The sequence below is a fragment of the Eutrigla gurnardus genome (genome assembly GCF_963514095.1).
Source record: "Eutrigla gurnardus genome assembly, chromosome: 21".
Taxonomy (NCBI): Eukaryota; Metazoa; Chordata; class Actinopteri; order Perciformes; family Triglidae; genus Eutrigla; species Eutrigla gurnardus.
This window is the reverse complement of record NC_139932.1, coordinates 3297539-3316781: the sequence shown is the minus strand read 5'-3', so window position 1 is coordinate 3316781 and position 19243 is coordinate 3297539. Positions and strand designations below refer to the sequence as shown.

The window sequence follows — 19243 nt, the reverse complement described above, 5'->3', positions numbered from 1 at the left end:
AGACTGCTATATGGGAAACATGGAGGAGAAAGAGGCTACGGAGTAACCATAGCAACCCATGCAGAAACAATGAGAAACAACTGAGATTTGCCTGCAGTCTGAACGTAGCCAAGGATTTGAGTTTCAAACTTATCTCTTGACCTTGAACACAGCAGTGGACAGTCTCACGGTCCAACTAGCTGTTCCAGAGCGTCCGAACGCATCACGAGAGCTCGGAAAGTTGTCGTGGAAGTAAAGGTGCCCTTTAATGACCTTAATGAATCTCACGTCCGTGATGGAACAAATGGAAAAAAGCTCAAGAATCCCATGATATGAGCCTGAAGTGATTATTTTGCCGAATCAATGATTGACTGAAAGTTCTTCAGCTTAATAAAGACCAAATAAAAAATACTCCATTCTCTTAGAAAACCGGAGAACAAGTCAGAAATATTTGTGTAATCATGAGTTCAGAGCAAATCAATGAAATACATCCTATCCAACGAAATATAATTAAATAAAAGAACCAGGAAGTGAAGTGCATTCTGTTTTATTCAGTTTCTGCATGTGCCAATCAATAAATACAAGAAATAAATTATCAAGTCACATCAGTATGATTATTAAATAGACACTTTAAATACAAAAATAAATATAGAAATGTCAGTAAAAATCATCTAGTACTTCTACTCCAGCTGCAGAGTACCTGAATGTCAGAAGACTTGTAGTACATTTAAGTACATTTAAGTAGGTCAGTATTCAACTTTTGTATGTATACATACAAATACTTTGTATCGCATGAAAGCATGAAATCATCAAGTAAGTAAAAATCAAGTATTTCCCGGAGATAACTGATTGATAACTCCATGTTACATATAATAAGTTATCATAAGCATATCAAACATATCAAACGCTTTTTTCAAGTATCAGGCTTCCTTCAAAAAGATATACATTTTACTAAATTACAAAATGTATTAGGCTTAGGCTGCTGGTTCATTGTCATTGTAATAAATATATATTTATTTGAAATCGATCCCTTTAGTAACCTCTAAAAAGAGCAAGAAATAGGAGAGAGTTGGCACGCAGGTTTAAATTTGGATAATATTTCTAAAGTTTCTCATCTTATTTGATCCACTGTCAGTTTCTCAGTAAATATCCTTGCTGTCGTCCTCGCTGGCGTTTCAGGCTGTCTGATGAGTTTTGTCCCTCCGGGCTTGCCGCCGGCGCCGGCGCCGCCTCATCTCTATCTGGATGTTGTCATACAGTGAGCTCGCCTCCTCGTACAGCCACGGCAGCTCCCACAATGCTTTGCTCTGGACAACAAGGTTATCCATCTGGATGGGACAGAGAGACATTCATTCTAACGACCACAGCGGCGAACATGAAGCCCCCATAAACCCTCACATATAAAACATATAAAACTGAAACCTTCCAGGAGCTTCAGATTAGCAATTCATATTAACCTTTATTAATAAAGTCATTAGCCTTAACATGAGCCTTTACTTTTAGTGCTTCAACATAATTCAACATAACAGTCTCACTGTGTTCTCTCTACCTGGATTTGTTTGAGAGCCGTCAGCTCCTGCAGAAGCTTCTCCTGCTGCTGGTACCGGTGTTTCCTCAGCTTCTGGACCTTCTCCAGGATGTAGCTCAGCTCCGTCCGGACATCTTTGCCCTCTTCCTCCTCGCCATGCCTGGTGGCGCCGGCGGCAGGGGTGACGGCAGAAGCAGTGGGCTGATTGCTCTGGGGACTCGGAGTGGGCAGCTGCTTCAACATCCGGCCAATCAGCTCTTCATACACCTCCAAAACGCCGCCCATGAACACCATCTTTGTCTGAGAGAGAGAGAAGTACGGTTTAGAGTTTCTGGTCAGCGATTTTTAAATAGCTTTCAATGAAACGACACTGATGGTTTCGGCATCCTGAATATGTTTTTGACCAGCGAGAGCAAAAATGCAGCCTTCTGGATGTTTCAAGCCACTTTTGGAGAAATGGCTGAAAACCTTGTAGTTTTGGGGTTCGGCTTGTATACCTTCAGTGGGAGTGTCAGGGAGATAAAAGATGAGCTGGCATGACGAACGCTTAACGGCCTTTAGGTGCTGAATAACCTTTCCACAGTGGAAAACACTCTGTGGTTCACTAAGGTACATGAGACAGACACGGGGAATGCCACTCATCCACTGTTGAACACGAATACTCAACAATGTTCAACAGGGTTTCATCCAATATGGATGCAAGAGCTCAAAGAGGTCACAGGTCAAACATGTTGGACATATCAGTGAAGACTCAGGTTTAAGACTCAGGTTTAAAACTTAGGTTTAATACTCAGGTTTAAGACTTAGGTTTAAGACTCAGGTTTAAGACTCAAATTTCAGGATGTACTGAAAACAAGTCAGAGGTTTAAAGTTGGTAAAAGTGTATTTTCAGAGGCCACAATCCAAAACATGTTGGTCTTACAATAAAGTTGTTTTATACTATGCTATGCTATGCTATACTATACATCACTCTCACATACGTACAACTTAAATGAATGAATTAATCTAATTCAGCTACACGCGGATGTTTGGTCAAATAAGTCAACGTTGAGGATTGTTTTCACACTCAAACAGTGGCCTCCTGGGTGAAAGTCCTGTGTATGTTTGATCCATCCGCCCTGACCTCCTCCCTACACGGAATGTCGCTCTTTATACTAATGATACTACCCAGAGTGACTATGGTCACTGGAGTAGACGTGCACATCTGATGCCAGAAGGGTTTGTGGAGTGTCATAGTTTGGGACATTCAGCAGCTGCAACACATGAAAATGGCCTGAAGTCATATATGAGGACATTTTTAATGACTATGTGTCTCTCGGTGTAGTTGGCTCTGCTATGAGGAACTAAAAAAAGGTTTGAATGACCAAGTACAATGACCAGCTAGTAGCTAGCTGCTAGCTGGAAAGCTATCGCCAAATGGGTGAATACACCCGGAGAATAACTATATTCAAACTGAATTACAGCCTTTTAAAACGCTCAAAATCATTTGGGGCAAGCAAAGGAAGATAAAGCTGGTGACAATAAGCAAAGTAATCACACTTCCTTCCGGAATATATAATATTACATTATACAATGCAGAAGCTCCCTAGTTCAGGCAAAGAATAAGGTGAATATAGAGTAATTGAACAGGAACATGAAATTAAATGATCTTCCTTCAATAGCCGTGCTGTTCTCGGGAGGGAAAGTGAATGGGGAAACCCAGAGGGTCTTTGGAGTGGGTGGGTGGCCTTTAAGTCTAAACAACCTGTTCCCTGTGTGTCACCATGAACACCTACACATACATCCTGACTAACATTTTTCTGACTTTCATCACAAATTAAAGCCAATTGCCTCAAAATGTCCAAATCTTGTTGGAAGTTGAGCTCACCTTTTGTTCTCTGATACCACGATGCACTTTGTCAGAGCTGAGAGACGCGGATCAGACATAGATGCAAACATGTTGATTTTCCAAAAATCAAGAATCATTGATTATCTTGAAATAATCATCTAAAATCTGATTTCTATCGTATTTCTTCTCTCCCACACGAGATAAAACGGGCAGCAGACAACGACTGAAGGGCCGCCGGCGGTGATGTGAACAGTCAAGACTGTGCTCGCTCCACTCTGTTGTGTTGGAGCTCAGGACTCGAAACCGACCACGAAGATGCTCATATCACGGTCGGCGAAGAGTGAAAGTGTCAGTCGGGGCCTGAAAGTATCTGCTGATGCTAATCGATGCAGAGCGAAGCAGATCAAACCACAGAGAACCACAGCGATGCGATAAAGAAACTGTTCGCTGTCAGACAGAAACCGGAGGAAAGCACCAGATACGCTACGGCAACCTGCCGCTCTGTCATCAACAAATACACATCAACACTCAACCTGAACCACCTGAAAATGTCAGGCTTTGTGATTCAAGAAGGGTTTTGTTGCCCCGATCTGTGCCTCCCAGGCTGATAACCCCCCAAGTTCCAGACGTTAAATGAATCCCAATGAGTTCAAAAGGGTCAGATGTAAACTTATGTTTACGAGAGCTACAAAATACACCGACCAAATGCCTCTAAAACTTTGTCTGCTGGAATAATAGTATATAATGGGACGGTCATCGGTCAAGAAATGTTTCCCATGAAATCATATTCATAATCAATAGTTGCATTCACATATCTGTTTGTGTACAAATACGTGTTAACAAAGATACTCATAATGAATACTGATGAATAAAGATGGCGTATTACATGATCCGCTAATGGTTTGAAAGGGTTTACACTTCCTGTCTCCTGAGCGCGCGTAGTCATGGCTACCTCATTTGGATGGATGAAAGCAGATTGTTTGTATTTGCATCATGTTATAACTTCTTTCAGTCATATTCAGCATTATGAAAATGCGTAAGCTCGGGCGTTCGCCAACCGGAAAGACGGGAAATGTTCTCAGACAAAGTTCCCTTTCTCCTCATTTTAGAGTCCGAATGTTCAGAACATACAGTATCTCACTCGATGAAGAGACTATGAATCTGTGACCATATTCATATTGACAGATACAGGAAACTGACTCCTTTCTGAACCGTCTCTGGTGTTAATCCAGATCCAGGCTAGCCATTTCCGAGTCTTTATGCTAAGCTAAGAGCAACCGAGTCCAGCTAGTCGGCTACTTAACACACAGACATGAAAGTGGTATGAATCTAACGAGCTCAGCCTCAAAAAGACAGAAAGAGAACACATTTCCCAGAAGTGTTGAACGGTTCCTTCATACCGTTGTGACACGTTCCCTCAGACACTTTTTATCAAGCTTGTACAAACTGTAGAGACATTTTCTAGAATGTTTACAGGAAGCTAAGAGGTTGAACACAGATGAGTCCTGTATATGAAACCCCACACAAGCTGACCAGAGACGCGGTGGCGTTTAGTTACCTCCGGGGTGCCGGCCAGCGGTTCTCTGGAGAAGATGGGCTTCCCGTTAAATCTCGCTTTATCTGGAATCTTCTGCAAAATCAAACATTTGTTTCAGGTCACATTTCATGTAAAACAAGAAATTAAGAATTTGAGGCACCACATAACTGTTTTTTTTTCAACTATTAACCCAATACATTGTATTTACTGGTGCATTCAAGGACATTGAAACTGCATTGGGTATTTCAGAGCTTTCTGTTGCAAACCCTTGAATTGATGTCAAAATAGCAAATCCAAAAATAATCATTCATATCAATATGAAAAGCATCATGCGGTGAGTTTATGAACAGTCTGACTTCTCAGATGAAAGAGACACCGATGTTGATGAGCTCTGTTTTTCGATCATCCAAAACAAAACTCAAACCATTCCTCATTGGTGCATTCAAGATTGCTCGACATCTGGGAATTTAGAGGCTTTGTTGGTAATGAGCTCTGTTGGCATCATGATGGAAAGCAAATGAAGAACTAATGTGGAAATACAACATGAATGTGGTTGTTCTTGAATGCATCATCAAGGAATAGTAACCCTGCTGTTCAGCTGGAGTACACACAATATACTACTAATAATAATAATAATTATTATAATACTATTGTGACAGATATGTGTAGTTAATGAACTAAAGCATGAGAAACAACAGAATAGTACTTTGAAAGGTCAATGGAAAAAGATGTGTGCGTGTGCACGTTTGTGTACGTGTATGTGTGTGTTTGTGGTGAGGTTGAAATCAGCAGGAGGAAATAGAAAGCATGTACCAGTATTAGTATGTCAGTCCTAGTACAAGCACAAGTAAATACAGCACATACAGTAGTAGTACTCCCAGTGCTTGTAGTACTCACATAGTGCTGCAGAAGGTTCTGGATGGTTTTGTTCATCTTCAGAGGGATGTAGGAGCCTCCGACCTGACAGACACACAACCAGAGAGACAGGCAGACCACTGCCCTCGCCACGGCAACCATTGTATCACTGCTTGCACGGTACTATTCCTGCACAGCCGCCGTTGGTTCGATTCCCAAGCCTGTACCGGCCCTCTTCAATCCCTGACCTATGCCACGGACGGAGACGCGTCGACCAAAGACCTCTGATGGTCTCACTGGCTGTCTGACTGGCTGTCTGACTGGCTGTCTGATGGTCTCACTGGCTGTCTGATGGTCCCACTGGCTGTCTGATGGTCCCACTGGCTGTTTGATGGTCCCACTGGCTGTCTGACACCCGTGTATCTCTTGCCCTGAACTTAGCTCAAACTGTTTGACTTGTCATGAAAGCTTTATTTATAACTCAGAGAGAGGGGAGAGAGAGCATGTGATGCAGCGATGAGCTAGGTGTGAAAATGTGGTTGTGCAGTTTCCTTTAAATCACCAAACTTCATAGAAGTGGGTGAGGGGTCTCCCACTCATGCATGTCAATCACCAATCCTCTGCTCTTTGCTGAAATGCAAATCACCCCATGGTTTTTGTGGAAATAACGGCTTTACTGGTCACGATTGAATGCCAGTGGTTTCTGATAGAGGCGGCCTGCACTTTCATGCAACTCAGTGAGGTGTGAATGGAAGTGATGCTGCAGCCGGTATCATTGGATCCAGTACAAGCACTAACCATGACAGACTTTTAAGCGTGTTTAGGAGCAGGGGGGGGGGGTTGCTGTCCATTGCCTGGGGAGCAACCTGGGTGTGTTGGTTCGGTGTCTTGCTCAAGGACACTTCAACATGTGAACAGTTAGAGGCAGGGTTCACATCCGGGCTCGGGTCCGCATTCTGTGTGGAGAGTTGCATGTTAGAGAGGGTCCCCCCCCACACACACACACATTCTAAAGACATGCAGGTGAGGTGAATGTGAAGCATGAATGTTTTCTCTATGTTAGCCTTGTGATGGTCCACCCACCTGTCCAGGTGTAGCCCGCCTTCATCAATGAGGCCTAAGGTCAAAGGGTACAGATGATGGTAGAGTATTTACTACTTGAGATAATATTGTATTATATGGCATAATGAATGAACAGCACTGCAGAGAGTGAAGGGCCAGATGAGGACAGGAAATGATGTCATGAAGCACCCTGGCTGGGTGTGAAGTGTTTCTACTGAGTAATGCACAACGGTAGTAAATTTAAAGGAAGCAGACAAAATAAGAGGCTTTTCTTCTCAGCTACACGCTGTTATACATAGAGAGAGAGTGACATAATTGTCTGGAAACACAGAGAAGTGACCACTGAAAATACCAACATACAGCATACAGAGAAAAAAAGCTGCTGCACGCTGCGTCAAAGGAAGCTGAGGCAGAAAAATGAAACTAGAGGAGGGTTCAGAGAAAAAGTTTTTATGGTAAATGAAAAGAAGCTGGACGAACCATCTGACCAGTGATCAGGAGCATTTCAGTAACAGTGCTGAAGGTCGATGAGGGGTGTTTGTGATAAACGGCAGGATGAAGTGTTCCTTAAGTGTTGAGAAAATGTGTGACTTTAAGAGCTAAATAACCTCTTTCAACAGCCTCTTCTCTTATTGCAGATACGTGGTTCTCACCAGACATATGATGATGATTCATGTCAGATATAATAGTAAAACATTCAACTGAACCATCTCTACTTTTTAACTGCTTCATCTACATTCAAGTCAGTGACGTAGTTAAGCCTATTTTAGGGGGGCTGGAGCTGATTGTTACCAAGCTTTTTATTTATTTATTCTTTCATTTTTTAAAAATGTTTTAGTCTTTATTTTCAGAATAATCTCATAGTGATGAAAGGGTAGACAAAGAGTTTTAGGATTAAATCATCATAGTCTGTAGAAAGAATATACTTCGGAAAGAAGTATTTCTGAAAACACCTATTTGTCTTTTTCTTTTTTCTTTTTTTCTTTTTTTTACGGACATTGTATCCTCATTTTGCTGGAATAAATACATGCCAAATACAGTTTTTTTTTGGTAAAGTTCATATTCATATATTCATATACAAAAAATGTGTATGCTTCTCCTGGGGGCCAAGCCCCCTGTCTTAAAATCCTAGTGATGTCCCTGATTCAAGTACTTGTTTAATACATGTAATGAATTGTTAATGAAATATACAGCGTAGCATTAGTACTTTTAAGTCAATGATCTGAATATTTCTTGGTGCCAGAACACAAAGTTGAATATAGGAATGAACACATGTTTAGCTCTGTTCAAATTCTGCAATCCTCCTGTTTATCATTACTGGACTTTCCTTCAGCTTTAAAATGGAAATTGCTGAGCACAGCAGTAAATTCAAAGGAATACAGGAAACAGGAAGCCACACAGGTAGATTTTGATACTCAGGTGTGAAAAGATAAATACCGTACGTGGGTATCCCCTACTAACACCCAGACACAAACAGGAAGATGCATCACAGGTGGGAGGGGCCTTCTGGTTTGAGGAATTCACAGTTGTTTCTTCGCAAATATCATATCATTTTTAAACTTCGCCTGAATTTCTGCTGAAGCTGTGGAAGTCTTCTGGGAAGCCTGATTTACTACCTGAATTAAATAAAAAAACAATATCATAGATAATAGATGGTTGGTTCACACACATCCATCCATCATCTATTCTGTATTCAGGGTCGCGGGGGTCTGGAGCTGATCCCAGCTGTCATTGGAGACAGACAGGTAACCAGTCTATCACAGGGCTGACATGTAGAGACAGACAGGTAACCAGTCTATCACAGGGCTGACATGTAGAGACAGACAGGTAACCAGTCTATCACAGGGCTGACATGTAGAGACAGACAGGTAACCAGTCTATCACAGGGCTGACATGTAGAGACAGACAGGTAACCAGTCTATCACAGGGCTGACATGTAGAGACAGACAGGTCTTTGGACTGTGGGAGGAAGCCAGGGAGAGAACCTGCTAATTCCACAAAGAAGGAACCCGACCCGGGAATTGAATTATAAATACATAACCTCCTTCCACAATGTAGCTTCACTAGAATGAACCAGAATAAAAACTGTCAATGAATAAAAAGGCTACAGCTGCAGGTGCAACAAGCAATACTGGACTACATTAATGACATAACTGACACTTTACCAGCAGAATAAAACATCACTAAGGCAACGAACACACAGGCAAAACAAGAGTGCACACACATGCTGGAAACACAACACAGTAGAGGTGTCTGAGTCCAGTCAACGAAGCTCATGCACCCCAAGTTCCTCCTCAATCTGCATTGGGCCTTAAATTTGCATTCTCTCTGCTGGCCATCAGGGGGCGACTCCTCTGATTTGCAAGTCTATGAGAAAATGGTCCTACTTCTCTCTTGATGTATTATCTCAGTAAACATTGTAAACATGAGTTTATGGTCTCAATCTCTAGTTTCAAGTCTTCTTCAATCCAGCATGATGTTCATTTAGTACATTATGGTCCATTTAGAGTCCACCAGACCAGAAAGCAGGGGATGCTTTAGGGGGCGGGACTTACCTGCTGATTGACAGGTCCATTTAGAGTCCAACAGACCAGGAAGCAAGGGATGCTTTAGGGGCGGGGCTTACCAGCTGATTGACAGGTGGCTACCACGCTACCAATGCAGTTAGATACTAAGATGACTTTAACACTTAGCTGTAAAGTTGAATTATGAAGCTGACTTTGTGAACAGCTTCACACCAGAATCCACATGGATCCAGATCCAGTAAGGGTGCTGCTCTGCTGCTTGTGTTCACCAGATCCACCCGTCTTTCTAACCGCGCCTCCACGGTCCAAATATGGTCACTTATGGTTACAAAAATTCCAAGATTTTGACGACCAAAATGCTGAACTCAAAGATTGGTGACGACACCACGTCCACTTGTTATTCAGTCTGTTCATTCTCAATGCAAAATACTAACACACTCATCCCAGTATAACCAGTCCACTTGTCTCCTCTGCCCCAGTATAAGCAGTCCACTTGTCTCCTCTGCCCCAGTATAATCAGTCCACTTGTCTCCTCTGCCCCAGTATAAGCAGTCCACTTGTCTCCTCTGCCCCAGTATAACCAGTTTACGTGTCTCCTCTGCCCCAGTATAACCAGTTTACATGTCTCCTCTGCCCCAGTATAACCAGTTTACATGTCTCCTCTGCCCCAGTATAACCAGTCCTGCCTCTGTGGTCCCAGTTGTGAGTGAGACTATTGCCACAAACTGAAGCTGAAGCCACACACACCATTCACACGCTGTACTTTATTTAGACTCCGTCCCACAAACAATTTAAAATGTCTGATTAGCTCTTGTTTGATTTGATGACCTCTGTTTGAGGAAATGAGTGAACACTGCAGGTACGGATCTCCTGCAGCTGAATTGTATTCTTTTATTCATGTTTGATTCATATGATTCATGAGTGTGTGAACATGAGGCCATTCTTTTCCCCATTTCTCTGACTCAAACTGATTTTTCCAAACACCAGTCCATCCACATTCACCTGTCATGTTGATGAATCAGTCTTTCTGAACTTTTGGAGAAACCTGGACATGTTTTTGACCATGGTTCTTCAGCTGACATCACATGTTCTCACGTGGGGGGAGGAAACCCCGTCCTTTGGTTCGGTGTGAGGGGAAACCCCTCCACACATCACAACTGACTCTATAAGACTATTGAAACACAAGAAAAGTCAGGTATCACAAGTATAATATTTATCAATGTAATATCTTTTCTTTAAAGATCAAGATTCAAGTTCAGTTCTGAGGCTGAGACTACTGGCCACAGATTTATTTTATCTTGAGATCAAAGCTTTCTTCTCTTAGTATTTTGTGGTTACAAACCGGCAGCATTTCAAACATCTTTTAAAATAATACTGTCAAATGAAATGGCAGGAAACACAATATGTAATGTTCCTTAAATGGCATTTATCTCCATATCTGGTGCATTAGGGAATTTGGAGGAATTCTAAAACTGGCAGAAATAAAATACAAGTCAGACTCGTTCTGAATTTAAGCATCATGTTCTGAAATTGACCCACCCATGGATCAGAGACGTCACTGTGATTTAAAGACAGGGGGGGCTTAGCCCCCAGGAGAAGCATCTTGTTAGTACTGTATTAGAACGACAACCAGGGAAGAAGTCCAGATGGTAACCAGTTAAAAGCAACAGACATCATCTTCTGTTGAACAAGAGTTACTGTCATGTTAACTTTTAGACACATTAAAGCTGCATGCTTAGAACCTGATGATGTAAATGTGTCTTAAAGTGATAGCGTATCTAATTCCTCTCTCCATTAGATAAGCTGCAGGTCTAAAGAATGGACTTTAAGTGATGTAGATTGGTTCAAACAGTGTGATTCTGCTCTGTACTGTTTCTGTTATAAAGTATACAGTAGAATAAACCAAGACTGATTTTAAAGGTCACAGTGAAATCTGACAACATAAATATGAACTTTAGCCAAATAACTGTATTTTGTATGGATTTATTCTGTATTTATTCCAGCAAAATGAGGATTCAGTGTCTGTAAAAACAAAAAGACAAATATGTGTTTACAGAAATACTTCTTTCTAAAGTATATTCTTTCTACAGACTATGATGCTATAATCCTAAAACTCTCTGTATACCCTTTCATCACTATGAGATTATTCTGGAAAAAAATAAAAATAAATTAAATAAATTAAAAAAAAAATATATATATATACTTTTTTTCAAGAATAAAAATAAAATAATAAAAAAATAAATAAAAAGCCAACTTATTTGGGGGGCTTGGGAATATTTAAGGGTGGCTTCAGCCCCCCCTTAAATAGGCCTATGTCACTGCTCTGCATCCAAGCTTTGTTGATTTATTTCCAATGCAATCAGAGACTGCAGCATTTTGAGTGTAACACTATAGAAGTTTATAGTAGGTTACATAAGAGGAAGTAAGAAGGAACGCAGCAGTGGAACTTGTAAATGTGACAGTTTTACATGAAATAAGGAAAATCTAATTGGGGGATACTGACTCATAACCACTGTGACCACGGATTCATCCTGCGTGAGTTTCATTACATCACAAGATGAGGGGAAATCCCTCCGTACCATTGGAGGAGGGGCTGGGGAGCACGGTGATGTCACCAGAATGACAGGACAGTCATTCCAAACAACTTTCTAATCAAGGAAACATTTATTCAAGTTATCTTAAGTATCATTTTGAGGTACTTTGGTTGATTTCATTTCACGTTACTTCATATGTCATATGCAAATGTAGATTTTACTCCATTACATTTAGTTTGAAAACTGGCACTATATAAAGTAATCAATTTAATTGCACATCTACTGGATGCTTCATCTAAGTGATGAACACATTCATGCATCGGTAATTGTCATCCTGTACGTTCATATTATTCTGAATCTGTACTTTAAGTATATATTTGGACTTTTACGTCAGCGATTTTGATGAATTGATTATACTCAGAATTCACCACCTGCCTCTCGGCTCTGGCTCAACGATTAAGCGAGAGAGACAGGAAGAGAGAGAGAGACAGAGAGAGAGAGATGGAGAGAGAGAGAGAGAGAGAGAGAGAGAGAGAGAGAGAGAGAGAGAGAGAGAGAACAAGACGTGGATCATAAGAATGAAACATCATTTTCTGATTGACATTTTGAATGAAGCCCAAAGCATGCTTCATCCTGCTGTGATCTGCCTGCTCTCTCTGCGCCCGGGTCAGAGGTCACAGCCCCATGTGACCTCCAAATTCTCTTGGCTGGTGTCCAGAAGAGTCAAGAGTAATCAGAAAATATCAGTCATTTTGAATTTATGGTCCTGAACATGACGCTGAAATATCGGACGTTAGAGTCTATGCCACTACTAAGACTCTGAAATAACAACAAGTTATAGAGTCAACTGCCCCAAACCATGACTGTGGTTGGTATTTACAGCCCAAATCATGACTCTCAAATATCAGTGAGTTAGAATCTGTGGCCCCAACCAGGAATCTGAAATATCCCTTACTGATATTTCAGAATCATGAATCTATGTCCCCGACCCCAAATCTGACAAATCAGGAAGTTATAGAATCTAAATCCCCAACCACGACTCTAAAATGCAGTAAGTCAGGACCAACGGCCTCGACCATGACACTGAAACATCACTGAGTTAGAAAGTCTGATAATATATTTTTATTTATTTAACATTTATTTAACCAGGAAAAAAACTAATATGTCAGTGAGTTAGAATCTAAGGCCCCGACCATTACTCATTGTTATTATATATCAGTAAATAAAACTCTATGACCCGGACAATAGTTCAGAAATATCAGAAAGGTGGAAATAAAGGACCATGACCATGAAATATGAGTGAGTTAGGATCTATGACCCCCAACATTGTTAAAGTCATGTTCCCGACCACGACGAAATATCAGTGAGACATGAGTTCTGAAATATCAGCAAGGTAAGAAACTGCAGTAACAGCTTTGAGGAAATCCTTTTCCCCACAGACATGTTATCACTATTGTTCTGCAAGACATTTCTTTAAGGATAAAAATGCTATTGTAAAACGTAAACAAAGTCAAATGAAGCTTTTTGATGGTGCTGATTTCTGCTTTTATTCAAATAAACAGGATAAAACCTTTAAAATGACGTCAAGAAAATAAATTAAGTTAAATTAATCATAAATAAAAATACATTAAATTAGAACAGAGACTAAATGCAACTTAGTTAAGTGACTGGATTGAGAAATTACCTTAAATAATCCCTTTAATTAAATAAATATGTGAAACTGTAAAAGTGTGAGTGATGATTTGAAAATATTGTTAAATATATTAAAAAAATCGTCATGAAAATAAACATGAAAAAAACATTACATCATGCAAATGAGAGAAGATAAGTTGTCATGGCAACCAATTCCTGGGCAACTCTTCTAGTTAGAGCAATTGATAATGAGGTTGATGTCATCATTCAGGGGAAGAGGAGTGGGCGGGTCCACATCGGGGGGAGCCAATCAGGGATGCCGCCTGGTAGATCTCCTGAACCTGAGCCAGAGCCTTCCTCTGAACCAGGGGGTCGTCCACCTGCAGAGAGTTCATTCATTAATAATAATAATAATAATAATAATAATAATAATAATAATAATAATAATAATAATAATAATAATAATAATAATAATAACAATGATACAGTAATAATGATCAAATTGCTTTTGTTATTATTAAGATGATCTTAAATGATAATAATTAGATATAGTTTACCGGCTGATTTCCTGTCTCAAACAGAAAACACGTATGAGTCAGAGCTCTGTCATAAAACCCAAAGGAATGTCCTTTTACATGTATTATTTTTGGATAAAGTTTATTCAGTTAAATCATATCATTTCATGTTAGCGCTTCAAAGCCTTCCCAGCCTTTATTTATAGCCTTACTATTATTTATTATTTTATTTATTATTTTTAAAACTTACAAAATAATACATATTGAGACTAAAACATGGAACGTATAAAGGATGGACGTAGCCTGCGTGACCTTACTCAGAGTTTGTGGAGAGTTGTGGTGAAGCTCAAAGCGGCGGCTCTGGCAGGTGGAGAAAGTGACGACACAGCCTCGCTCTTTAGCTACGACCTGAGACGCCGTGGCATTTCCTTCATTATGCCTAACTCAGTATTAATATCATTTAAACGTATACGTTGTATTAAATCCACACCTATATATATATATATATATATAAGTATAAGTGTTATTGGAAGATTTCAGGTTCCTCTAAGGTCCGACGTCACCACAATAAGACAAAATTCAACCAACATTTAAAGTGTGTATCATGTGTGATACACACATTTGTGTGCCATGGAGATCCATGAACAGTGGATCAATGAGCCTCACTGTTTACATACAAATACTAGATAGAGATCTTCAGTAGGAAGTGAAGCAGGAAGCAGACAGGAAGTATTCAGTCTTCCATGAGATCTGATGACACTGAGACAGACTGTAGATATTGATGCTGGACTCATACACTTCAAGGTTCTTTTTGAGAAAAAGGCCTCTAACATCCAACCACTGAGTATTATGTGACGTTACCTAGCTGTCATGCTGAAATTGAATAACCCGACTCAGACTTTCACACTACGCCCACTCTCTTTGCATCCTTCCATTTCTTCAGAAAATATGACCAAAACAAAACTTATCACTCTTATCAACTTCCCTTTGTGGCTGAGCAACTCTCTCATTCACCAGAGCTGTGTCATGACAAGTCTTCCAAAGTGTGACATCAGCAGACGGGTGTCGCTCACCTCGATCTTGTTCAGCTTGCTGAGGACGTCCTCCCTGTCGTGGTGCACGCGGCTCAGGTGTCTCTTCAGCTGCTCCATCTTCTCCTGGAGATCCCCCACCACCGCCTTCACGTGAGACCTCTCGGTGTCAGACTGCAGTTGGTCCAGCAGAGGGGTCCTGGTCTGGTCCGGGTGCTGGTGGTGCTGCAGGATGCTGGAGAAGATTTGAGTGTAGATGTCCAGGGTGACGTTCATCAGATGGACCTTTCTCTGTGGAGGGAATGCTGAGTCAGTACGACTGAAACCATCCTGGTTCATTAGAATAATGACAAAAAGCTTCATTTCTGAGGCATTTTTCGAACCTGTTCAACTGTTCGTTCACACAAATATCTAATCAGCCAATCACATGGCAGCAACTTAACGCATTTAGGCATTTAGACACGGTCGAGACGATCTGCTGAAGTTCTACAAGAAAGGTGATCTTTGATCGTGGCATGGTTGTTGGTGCCAGACGGGCTGGTCGGATCGATGATCATGCTCAACCATCTCCAGGGTTTACAGAGAACGGCCCCACAAAGAGAAAGATAGATAGATAGATAGATAGATAGATAGATAGATAGATAGATAGATAGATAGATAGATAGATAGATAGATAGATAGATAGATAGATAGATAGATAGATAGATAGATAGATAGTGTGTTTACCTGGCAGGAGGTGTTGATGCTCTTGATGACAGAACTGAAGAGAGAATGACTGCCGACCTCCTGCTCCTTCAGTTTCTAAAACACACATTACAAACACATTTGTAAACTTCTGTTTCTGTCTGAGGGATCAACACTAAATAATCACTCTCAGACACCAACAGTGTTCAAATCTGGAAAGATGGAAATACTTCTAAAGAGTTGGCATGAACATTGACATTTATGTATTATTTTGTCATATTTGGTTCAGTTCATTTAAAAAAGTATTTTAATCGTCGGCCCGGGTTCCTTCTGTGTGGAGTTTACATGTTGTCCCCGTGTTAGCGTGGGTTCTCTCCGTGTTCTCTGGCTTCCTCCCACAGTCCAAAGACATGCAAGATGGGGATAGGGTCATTGATGACTCTAAATTAGGGTTAGATGTGAATGTGAGTGTGAATGGTTGTCTGTCTCTAAGTGTCGGCCCTGTGATAGACTGGCGTCCTGTCCAGGGTGTACCCTGCCTTCGCCCAATGACAGCTGGGATCGGCTCCAGCCCCCCCGTGACCCTGAATACAGGATAAGCGGTAGAAAATGGATGGAAGGATCTTGTATAAGCATTTGAGGTGTTTTGTCATTAGTTTACCTTGTTTTCTCAGTGTTTTTCTAAACTTCAAAGTAGGTTTAGAACATAAAAAGAAACGTGTTTGTATCAATGTTCAAATGAAGGTATTGTAATGCTATCGGGATCACAAACATGCAGCATTATTTCTAGGACACCTCCTCATTATTACTAGTATTTAGCATTTTAACTCCATCTTTTGTGATAAGCGTAGTGCCATTAGAATACAATAGATTTAGATTTTGTGCATTACCATTAAGTATCACATCCAGATTTTAAAGAGAGATTAAAAAATAGATTTGAATTATGCAATAGGATGAGATCATTCTAATTAGTTAGTCTGGTTTTCACAAATTTAAGTAGAAAACACAGAAAAAATGAAGGATCATTGCAAGGAAACACTTCTCAGCTGCTGATTCACTAATACCATGAGAAGCTCTGATCGTTGGGTACTTAAAAATACATCTACTGTACATCACAATGCAAATAAACATTTTCTTCAGTAATCCTTGGATATAAAAAAGCTTCAGTTGTGACGTGGTGATGAAATCTAATCATCAGGTAAACATGTCAACCATCAGTCTCTATGAATATTACAGCGCCGCTCTGTGTTATCTGATAATCAGACCAAACCACAGGTTTCACTTCAACCTTCTTCAGAGAAACATCACAGTCACCATTTAGTCACCTAGATGTGTGTGATCACACCTGATTGAAACTGATAAAAAAAAAGACTAATTTGTGATTAAGAATATGTAACTTCTGAAGCTTCTGTCAGTGCTGAGGATGTCTGTGATTTGAGTCTGTGATCTGGGCCCTGTAGTCCCAGGCCTCCCAGCAGAGTCCAGCAGACCTGCATGCCATGAGTGTGTATTGACACACCAATGCTGCACAATGAAAACTAATGCTATGTACCAGACTGTCCATCAGCGGGGCGTTTCAACTCCTGTGTGATCTTACAGACTGGTCCCTAAATAAACCTTAAAAGCAGTGTTTAAAGCCTGTAAACACAAGCCAACATGAAAACGGAGCGGCAGGTCCACTCACCAGCACATCTGCGATGGACTCGTGGCTTTCTTTCATTTTCTCACTGACGAACTGGCACGGTATCCCAGCTGCCAGCACCACTCCCAGTAAGACCAGTAGACACAGCGAGACACAGTTGGACGACATCTTGGAGCGCTAGCTTCAACCCAAAGGACGGGAGATGAGACTGCAAAGAGCGAGTTAGGAGAGTGATGCTGCGTTGTCAAGTCACTGATTGTCTCTGTTGACCTGTTGGTCCCTATATATAGCTGTCTGTACCCCTGTCTGTGTCATTGTGTGTCTGTGTGTCTGTGTGGTTGTGCAGGTCTGTGGTCTGTGGGCTTTCAGCAGCATCACAGACAGCAGCATCGACATCAGTTTTCCTCTAAAACTCACTCTGCTGCTGCTAAACTCTCACACGCAGGAGTCTCCCTGGTTAGGTTTCCATTCACTTCCATCCATCGAGCACACACACACACACACACACACACGCAGCGGGAGGAGACTCCCTGGTCAGAGTGGTTTAACTGAAGAAAGACCATCACACAGTTTGCTCAGAAATCTGTGTGCAGTGGTGCACATGAGGCGACCCTGCAGGTAAACCGGTTATGCCAGTGGTGTAACATCAGTGTGTGTGTGTGTGTGTGTGTGTGTGTGTGTGTGTGTGTGTGTGTGTGTGTGTGTGTGTGTGTGTGTGTGTGTGTGTGGTTCCAAGACATCAAACCTCATGTCAGCTTTATGAAACCATGCAAGTTTGAATTTTGGATGCAAGATTTTGTGCAAGTTAAAGTTTGAGGCTGCAGGTACGTAAGCATAAAGAACGTTATTGGCCAAGAAGAACATTTAATCATATTATTTAGAACCCCTCATTTCAGTATCAGTGTTTTTATCAGATTTGACTGAATCGATTACTTAATTGACAGAATAATAATCTGATGATCAATTAATTGTGTCATTTTCCTAGAAAAAAGGCCAAACATTCTCTGGTGAAGATTCGCTGCTTTTCTCTGTTTTTTTAAGCTGAATATTTTTGGCTTTGACTGAAAAGTCTTTCAAAATTGTGCATTCATGTGTCGTCATCCAAATTGAAATAATGGCTTCCAGTGATGCAAGAAGTATTCCGATCTTTTTCTCAAGTTACCATAGCAATACCTTAAAAATTATTGATGCATTTAAATCTAGAAGTATTTACTGTATTACTTAACGTATCAAGAGTAAAATGACTCATCATACTCCTCCTGTATTACTACTATTATTATGTATTATGCTACAGGTTGATCATCACTGAATGTACATGCACCATTTGCATGCATTTGGCATTTGTAATTGGTAGATTAAGTGCAGAGGTCTTATCACGCCATCTGAAATAAACGCTCCATTTCTTAAAAAACTAAAGGGTCACAATGTGAAGAAGTTCCTCAAACAGTCATCTCTAGACAACTACAGCCTTGTGAGGGGAAAGTTGCAGCCCACCCTCTCAAACAGGCTACAACTCACATTCACCCCCCGAAAGCTGCGATCCTTCCACGCTGGACTAGTAGAGTCAGGAGGAAAGCCCTGACCTCCACGTCAGCTCCTATTTCATGAAACAATTTAAACGGGAGTAAATCAGACAGATACACAGTCCATCCTCGTCTGACTAAGCTAGACTAGCAGCTCGTCAAATGCTGGACTCTTTGTAATAGACACACAGACATGAAACTGATCAAGTTCTACATTGTTTCTATGATTGCTTTTGCGATATTGCTATCAACGTTCTGTAACCAGCGTTAGTCAATGGTTGTGCACATTTTATAAATGAATACATTGAACGTTGAAGAATTCAACAGATCCAGATGTTTGGATCTGCTTACAGTGTTGAGAAATATGT

General features: G+C 40.8%; 2 protein-coding genes across 2 annotated transcripts; both read right to left on the bottom strand.

Annotated features, from left to right (window-relative positions):
- Window positions 1–510: 510 nt before the first annotated feature.
- LOC311031953 (interferon gamma-like) lies at window positions 511–6211 on the bottom strand. Its single transcript, XM_084038551.1, has 4 exons — window positions 5770–6211; window positions 4894–4965; window positions 1529–1807; window positions 511–1307 (listed from the first exon to the last, which is right to left on the bottom strand). Exons 1-4 carry the CDS (start codon window positions 5887–5889, stop codon window positions 1155–1157), a joined length of 624 nt encoding a protein of 207 aa, XP_083894677.1. The 5' UTR covers window positions 5890–6211; the 3' UTR covers window positions 511–1154.
- A 390-nt stretch (window positions 6212–6601) lies between these two features.
- LOC311031958 (uncharacterized protein) lies at window positions 6602–17573 on the bottom strand. The gene is made up of 5 exons (XM_084038560.1): window positions 17395–17573; window positions 15753–15827; window positions 15069–15317; window positions 6811–6844; window positions 6602–6683 (listed from the first exon to the last, which is right to left on the bottom strand). The coding sequence occupies exons 1-5, from the start codon at window positions 17518–17520 to the stop codon at window positions 6646–6648; spliced, it is 522 nt and encodes a 173-aa protein (XP_083894686.1). The 5' UTR covers window positions 17521–17573; the 3' UTR covers window positions 6602–6645.
- Between the last annotated feature and the right edge of the window lie 1670 nt (window positions 17574–19243).

Excerpts from the sequence above, each read along its gene's own strand:
- LOC311031953 (XM_084038551.1), bottom strand. The coding sequence starts at position 5,889 with ATGGTTGCCGTGGCGAGGGCAGTGGTCTGCCTGTCTCTCTGGTTGTGT. Across the intron at positions 4,966-5,769 it reads AGAACCTTCTGCAGCACTAT|AAGATTCCAGATAAAGCGAG; the intron begins GTGAGTACTACA and ends TTGATTTTGCAG. Across the intron at positions 1,308-1,528 it reads CGGCTCTCAAACAAATCCAG|ATGGATAACCTTGTTGTCCA; the intron begins GTAGAGAGAACA and ends TGTCCCATCCAG.
- LOC311031958 (XM_084038560.1), bottom strand. The coding sequence starts at position 17,520 with ATGTCGTCCAACTGTGTCTCGCTGTGTCTACTGGTCTTACTGGGAGTG. Across the intron at positions 15,828-17,394 it reads AGTCCATCGCAGATGTGCTG|AAACTGAAGGAGCAGGAGGT; the intron begins GTGAGTGGACCT and ends TGTGTGTTTTAG. Across the intron at positions 6,684-6,810 it reads GGCGGGCTACACCTGGACAG|AATGCGGACCCGAGCCCGGA; the intron begins GTGGGTGGACCA and ends CTCTCCACACAG.